Here is an 8,361-nt window from a genome sequence, read left to right as displayed (position 1 = left end):
TAGTGGTGTTTAGTTCTATCGCACCTGAGGTGTTGTGGTCGAGGTTATATGTATTCAGCTCCATGATATCCCAGGTACTCTGGGTGAATGTGGTGCTTTCCTGATACATAGTCATATCTGATGGGGAAAGGAAAACGAGTCATAAAAAATTAAAAATCTTCTGTGATTTGTCATTGCATAAACCAAATTGATTCCACTCAAGAAATGTGGGACAAAACAGTTCAGTTGGTTATTAAGCTGGCTGGACATTCCTACATTGGAGCTTTTGTTCTAAGGGTGTTGTTTGTGAACAAAATAAAATGTTCAAAACACATTACTCTATAATGTTGCCTTTCACAGGGTAGAGGTACAGAGCAATGTAAAATAATCAATATCAAAGCAAGCCTCGCACAACACACTTTTTCAATATTCCCCATTTTCTGATTCTGATTTAAGGGCAATGGGAAAGGCAAAAATGTCAATAGAGGAATATATCATTTGATGTCCTGTGGTCTATGTCCTGCCATGCAGATGACAGATTGTGTAATAAATATTTCTCCACAAAGAATCTCGGTAACAGTATAATTTCTTACTTCAAAGTACTGTGATTCAGATTGCCTTTGCACAAAAACAGCCACCTATTTAGCCATCTGATAGTAATTTCAAGCAATTATTTACTTCACACTCAAGACATATGAATACAAATATTTTTTATGTGTATACCTTTATATCCTGTCTTTGCTGTGTGTCCAGTTGCAACTGTCTTTCTTCATGAATTCTCTCCTTCTGTGTCTCTGCTGTGGTTTGCTCTTCTGTGAAGTGGTGTGGTTAGGGTTAGGGTGTGTTATGCTCTTCTAACTTGGCATGAAGACTATTTTAAGGGAACTAACTATCAACTTTACATATGGCTTAGCAGTGCGTAATATGACCATAAGTGAGAAATGAGAAAGAATAAGAGAAGATATTTTCTGTTCCAAGAAAATTGTGTTAAACTAAGTTTCTGGCAACAATAGGCTAAAAAGTTTGTTGTATATCTTATTCTGCGTGAAACTCTAAGGAACTATAGTTTGTGGATGTGGCCGCTGTACACTGACAGGGTGTGAAGCATTACCTTGGAAACACCAACACTGAGTAACATTCCTGACAAACAACATGAATGAATAAAATATATATATATATATTCCATAGACAACATTGCAGAACTATGACAGTGAACAGTTTTTGTTTTTTTATTATTATTTCGATGTAAGACATTTAGTGCCGTGTGATTGCAGGAAGATATAGGTGCCAGTCTTCCGGTGGAGGGTCTCTGTATGCTGAGGTCAGTCAAAATGAACCTACAATTACTCAGGTTCCCTTGATCCACTGTACTCCTCCTCACCATGGGCTGATTTCAAAAATCCGCAAGCAACTGTGAGGCCTTGTGCAAACACGCAATCGTCTAAAAACATGTCCATGTCCTCCTAAAATTCACATGTCGGGATCCTTGGCACTACCGTCATCCTCTTCCTGAACTACTCTACTACCACCCCATACCCTCTCTGAACATTGATATAGAAATCAATGTCAAATGAAATACAACAGGTCATGTTTCATGAACGAGCATGCAAGCATCAATGAATATAAATGAATATCTTAATAATTTCTTAGTATTCAATAGAAATCAGAAGTTCTAAAATGAGATAGAAATAGCTTCAAAATGAAAGGGAGATCAGTATCATCATTTGGAGGTAGAGCTTAGTGTGTCATAGTGTAGGGAGGGGGGGTGGGGGGGCAATGTAAAGTCTTGCCTAGGGCAACAACACTGTCAGGGCCAGCCCTGCCCCCAGGATCCATAAAAGCACAGGTTGGCCGAGTGAGAATATTAAAACAGTTGACCAGACAAAATATTGTAATGAAAATCAGGATCAAAGGGACATTTACCTGAGAAGCATAGTCTCCGCCATTCACACTTCTCAGTGTCATTAAAAAGAGGTATTTTGGAGGAAAATTTGCAGGCTTAGTCATAACATCTGCTACCATCTCTTCTGTTGGGCAATATTCAATGGTTGTATTGCCGTCATTGAGTGCTGATCGAACAAAATGAAAACGAATATCAACATGTTTACATCTCTGACGATTTACAGGATTTTTGGACAAAGCAATTGCTCCTTGGTTGTCTTCCAAGATTTTGACTGGTACATATTTACACTCACTATCCATTCCATTCAATAGTTGTATAAGGTATAAGCATTCTTGAGTAGTTGTAACCAAGCCATATATTCAGCTTCACATGTAGATAACGCAACTGTTGGCTGCTTCTTTGATTTCCATGACACAACAGGACCCTTTTCAGTGAGACCTAAACCAGGGGTTCTCAACCCTTCTACTCCAAGGCCCACCTATTTGAATTTGTAACAGGGTGGGGCCAAACAGACACCCCGCTTATTTTAGCTAATCTAAATTCAATTCTAATTAATAAGCGATTGTTATGTGTCACAAAGAGCAACATCAGCACCTGCTACATGTGGGAGCCTATAAATTAATACAAGAAAATCTAACTCTAATCTAATCTGACTCTCAAAATTGTATTGTGCACCAGAAAACAACATAAAACCACACAGAGCATTTTCAGTCAAAAGGGATTTATTATCCAAAAGAGTTTTTATTTGCAGTAGGCCTAGGCCTATTTGTGCACAGCAACAAGCAAGTAAATAAAACCAGAATAGACCCAAAAGATAGGATGCACTCAAAACAAATGATGAAACATGCAAACAAGACCACTCAGCAAATTAAAATAGGTGTTGCTTCATACATGCAAACAAATAGGTTCAAATAATGTTCGAATAAATAGGTTCAAATAGGTCCAAATAATGATTCAAATCATTAAAAAAACAAATGTAATCTGTTGCTGCAATGTATTATCAACATAAATAGCATCAATCATTCCTGGACAGTGGTTCGAGTTGATAGCTCTGGGCTCAACGTAGTCACCTCCATTAAGAACTGACTGATCAATGTACAGGAGCCACATGCTTTTCTTAGTAAGATGTCCTACTGCCACCTACTGATGTCAAGTGGAACTGTACAGTATTTTCAAATGTGTTACTGCAAAGATACCACTGATTGCCATCCCTTACACGGGTTTTTAGCTACTGGACTCAACTCCTGAAATGTAAAAAAAGTTGTCACAAATAAAAAAGGGAAAATTACATTACAGAGGCACCAGTGCACAGAACAAGTGAAGGCTGAGATTAGGCCAGCTGAGCAGTAGAGCAAATAACTTTTTCGAGTACATTTCTTGAACCTCAAACCCTCTGCAAAGAAAACAGAGCACTGACAGTTAGAATAGAATGCCATTTAAAAAGCTATGCCTAAGCTATGTGGTCTTTGACCTTAGTATCACAGACCGGACTATCAGCCTAATGCCTGGTCCATATATTGAATCTTTAAGGGAAGGTGGTTAAAGGCTGAAACAAGTAATGTGAGCTGGATAAAAAAATATACGGTGGTAGATTAGTATCTATATTTCACCTACAGATCAAACATGGAAACCAACAATTTGACATTAAAGTTTTGGTATCATCTTCAAATTCATTTTGTTGGTACAATGATTTCACTATTTCCAAATTTATATTGGAACTTTATATTTTACTTTTGCAGAAGATGGCAAATAATTGTATTTTCACATTCTGTATATCTCCAAAAGACAACAGTAAGCATGTCAGCAAGCTTTCATCAGTGCCAACTGGGCTGTTGGTGGTTTGCGCTAGTTTTACACAAATCTCCTTACTGCTACTTTAAGAACTGGTGTGCCTCAAAATGTCAATATAGCGCTTTCCGTTAAATCAAATATCACCAATTGTATTATGCATCTCTGCTTGCAATACATGCTCAGAGACTGTCAACCTTCCGTCCCTAGGATAAATCAGAGGTTAATTTCCTTTTCTCTAAGTAGAATGGTCCCATCTTTTCCAAAAATGATTTTATTTTTTATTTTGAGTTCGCAGAGATCCTGTATCATCACAATGACACAATATTGCTGAATGCTTGTCACTATGAGGGGCATGTTTTTGGCGAAGGCAGTAACGCAGAAAAATACATAGAAGTGACTGTAATTGGAAATAAACAGTAGCTCCCATGGAATTGTTTATTTAAAAAAATGGAATGACAGATGTACAAAGACGTAAAAGCAAAATATTGCAGTGCACACATTTTTTACTACAAACATTTTATTTTCTCCTGATCAAACATAGAAATACAACGAATTCACAGAAACCAGATTTTAGCACACCAGGATGAAGTGTTTCTTTAAGAGGGGGTGGGGAACAAATTAAAATCCAACTAAAAGCTGAAAAAAAAGTATGTGTAGCAGTGCTGTCTTTCTTTGCTTCCTTTCTTTCTTTTTTTTAGCTTCCAAGAACTCCATTGAGTTTTACAGTACAGACACCACACTCCCACCCCCTCTCACAGAGATGCTCAGTTGGTCCCATACCATCTGTATACCTCAGTTGTAAATAAAGTTAAATCTGTGGAGAAGATAAACAGACATCACAACTGGGAATGACATGGGGCCAAACTCTTCCAGCAAAAATGCTTCCATGGCTATTTGTAGAACCTTTCAGAATACATTAACAGTACAGAGAATCGTAACCAAAAAGGTTATCACACTGTTCGATACAATCTGCCAAGTTACAAACACATTTTATACAGACATGTATACTAAACCAAAATTATTTGACAGCACTGCATAATAGCACTTTTCCCTCCACGTCAGGCCACCTCTGTCAGTCAGGGGAGGGGCTGACATGTTCCACACAAACAAAGTCGTATCAAAAGGTGAACTCCGAGCCAGATAAGAAATTTCTTTATTTGGAGTTCACAGTCATACAGTGGTAGCAATAGCATTGCATGCAGACAGACATTGGGGATTTGGTTCACGCCTTCAGAAGGCTACATGTCAATGCTACAGTGATCAGTTAGATGAGAGCACAGGTGTACCTGCTTAACAGCTGTGGGAGACTGGAGATGATGGGCCCATAGCCAGGAGCATTGTCGTACAGTTCAAACAGAGGTGCTGCCACCAGTTTGTAGTTCTTAGGTACGGCGAACAGTGCTAGAGGGCAGGATGGTCAAAGAATTAATTAAACAATAGATGCTGTCAGCGCAACCTGATATATATACCCTCACAAAAAACAAATGTTGCTACATCTTCTAGCTTATAATATGACAAATCACATGACACAGGAAAAAATAAATATAGAAGGTAAAATAAATAAATAATAATAAAAAAAAGACTGTCTTACCTTTTTCCTGTAGCTGGACCAGGAACAGTTTTTTATGCTCTTTGGGCTTGGTTATATGTGCTGGAATGTAGGGATACTGTAGAACAGGCAATTATGTTAGAAGTTCATCAATGACGTTTAACATGGATCTGGCATAATAGGATTCTATTTTTACCACAGATAAAAAGCAAAGGTCAGTTTACTGTACTATCCTGTAACTTGTGAATATTTGGTACCATTTAGGCCCTCTTTAAAAGTCGGAACCCACTACAGAACTATTGTTAGTAAACTATTGCTACAGAATTTGATTCTGTACCAATAGTTTGAATAATATCGTTTCGGAATGTTTTTTCCCCCAAATGGTTTATTTCCATTGCGTAGCATTAGGTAACATGATGTTTGTCGCGGAGAGGGTCGAAAAAACTGTGGCCTCCCCCGGTGTGGTGCCGAGTCGGCGTGAGTGTAACAGGACACTGCTTGGCACAGGCACCTCTGGTCGCTAAACTCCTTCCAGGGTGTATCTCACAGGGGCCAATGGACCTCTATCGGCGTGCCTCCACGACACAGCTTAGTCAGTGTAGGCCGTATGTTTAATCAATCACTCTGTGACATCATATATTAATTAAAGGTAACGGTGACGCATTTAACAGACACTTTTGATAAAAATGACTGACATTGATATCCTGACTGCGAATCTAACCCGGGTGACCTGCTTGGAAGGCAACAACCTAATCACTGTACCAAACTGAAGCACCAGGGGGTGCGGACTCTCAAGGGACTATTTACACGGATCCATAGCAATAACGGCAATCCCCATGGATTTCATACCAAGTCACCTTGGTAACAGTGCAACACCACTACTTGTCTGGGACATTATAGAACATAAAAACTCTTCTGAAGAATTGTTTTGGCCTTACTACTCTATAAAGCTTTTCTTTTAGTATGTTGTGCATAGTATATCTTCAAATGTCTAACTATATTACTGTTTGACACAAATGAAAAAATCCACTAGAAAACAAACTGACCTGTGGGGGCTCAAAGTTTGGCCTCCACCAGTTTCCAATGCAGTCATCAATCACCCAGTCCTGCTTCACTCCGTCTTGCCTCCCCAAAATCTGACAACCAAAAAAAGTGACAGTTGAGAGTGTGATGGAGTGGTCATATTTTCACTAAGGCCTCAGCTCAGCTATACAACTTTGTGGTGAGAATATGTATGCTGGAACATGTCCAACTGTACCTCTGTCATCAAACGTTTTAGGCCTTCGACTTCATCTTCACCTGGATTCAACTCTCCCCCTGGTCTGTACATAAAGAAGTCATGTATTTACGACATGGACTTACAAATCAGTGACAAGCGCCAATTTAACCAGGACTTAAATTATTACGTTTATTGGCAAACAATCGAATAACAATCGTCATTTAGGCATCTTGCAGGTTTCTAGGTCAACTATATCTCTAGAAATCAAACTCAGTTATTTACAGTTTAAAGAAAGTTGTTCCGAGCTGCAGCAGAAGAACGTGAGGCAGTCTGTGTTCGTGTACGATGAGGACTCCCTCCACGGTTCGTCTCATTCCAATCTTCTCGAACTCCTCGCGCATCCGTTGGAACCGAGCAGCTACAGAACTGTCTTTCTCATACAAAGGTTCTTTTGTGCCAAATGTGTAATTTGTTAGAGGGTACCTGAAAGGATAAACGAAATAAAGCTGGTATGACAAACGGGCGGAATCACTTAGATTGAATGAAACAGAGACCGCCTTTGTCAACAATAAATGAAAGTTAGCAAGTTAGCCTATAAGCTAACACAGGCCAGTTTGCAAATATTACTAGACTAAAAAAAGACATAACCATGCATTCATTTTCATGCGTTCGGGTTTCATATTTTGCAAAAAGCAGTAACAGGAACTTTTACTTACAGGTTGATGGTTCGCTCCAGGGAAAGAGGTTTGGCCGGCGGGCTGATGTATTTATTCCCGAATTGATTGACTCCACGGGGCCAACCGGTGGACGATCGGTTGGGTGGAACGACCGACATAATTGGGGCCAAAGTAATCCTACTTATATGTGAACTTTTGACTGCACGTTATAATTACAGCAAAAATGCAAACTGCTCTTCCAATACTTTTAAAATTGGAGGTCGATTTATCGTACAAGAAAACACACCACTCCACTTGAAACTACATCCGGGTTATTCAGGGGTGCTGCCAGAAATCTTAAGACCGGAAAAAACTATCTGGATTTACGACATGTGCATCTGTGGCCACCAGGGGGACCATTTTAGCGCGAATGGGGGGGAAACTGTCAATCGACCTTATAGACACGAGGGCCTTGTCAACACTTATTACCCTTGGGTCATTATGACCCGTAATTCAATTTATCTTTTCACTCATCTAAATATTTAGGCAAGCATACCTTTACACCAGATGAAGTAGATTATGTAAGGGATAATCCACAATGGTGTGTCCATTTATGGGAAAATAACACACACCCATTGTAGGCAAATGGCACCCAATTTGAACCTGGGGAAGTGTCAAATGTTGTGATACTCGGCTACAATGGTTACATCATAGCTGTTTGCTTCATCCTATTTTTTAATTAGTGAAAAGTTCGAGCAATGCCTTTAAACTGAATGTGTCAGACTAAATTACAATGTAAGGAAATATCAATATCGCCATGGGTTCTGGACAGTTTTAGAAGGAATAAACCAGAGTGCTTCTTCTTTTGTTCCAAACAATTAAAATAGTTGAAAATAATTCTAGCTTGTGGGACCTGTTTTAAAATGCCCTACCACATCCCTTCAAACTGACTGTTGCATTGTTAATCAGGGTAGCCTATGTCATCTCACATTATATTCATTGACATTGATATAACCCAGCACACATAGGCCTACATTCCAGAGAATTTATTTTAGAATAGAATGTACAATGTGTGATCAAAAATTTCCGGGACTATAAAAAGCAAAAACCGTACTTGATTTTAATTTGGCCGCCATCTCCTTCGAGGTAGTCACCTTGTGCAGAGACTCCCATTGCTAATGACATGCCATGCATGTTACAGACAACTAAGTATTTGCTGTTACTTCTGACACATTAGTAAAAACATGGTAACCTTTGACATTTG

At 39.0% G+C, this 8,361-nt stretch overlaps 1 protein-coding gene across 1 annotated transcript; it reads right to left on the bottom strand.

Annotated features, from left to right (window-relative positions):
* Positions 1–4,094: 4,094 nt before the first annotated feature.
* Positions 4,095–7,477, bottom strand: nudt21 (nudix hydrolase 21). Its single transcript, XM_012832420.3, has 7 exons — positions 7,158–7,477; positions 6,724–6,924; positions 6,481–6,544; positions 6,269–6,358; positions 5,265–5,340; positions 4,960–5,074; positions 4,095–4,487 (listed from the first exon to the last, which is right to left on the bottom strand). The coding sequence occupies exons 1-7, from the start codon at positions 7,274–7,276 to the stop codon at positions 4,466–4,468; spliced, it is 687 nt and encodes a 228-aa protein (XP_012687874.1). The 5' UTR covers positions 7,277–7,477; the 3' UTR covers positions 4,095–4,465.
* Positions 7,478–8,361: the final 884 nt, after the last annotated feature.

The sequence above is a fragment of the Clupea harengus genome, chromosome 3 (assembly GCF_900700415.2).
Source record: "Clupea harengus chromosome 3, Ch_v2.0.2, whole genome shotgun sequence".
In the NCBI taxonomy this organism is placed as follows: domain Eukaryota; kingdom Metazoa; phylum Chordata; class Actinopteri; order Clupeiformes; family Clupeidae; genus Clupea; species Clupea harengus.
This window is presented reverse-complemented; position numbering and strand designations above follow the sequence as displayed.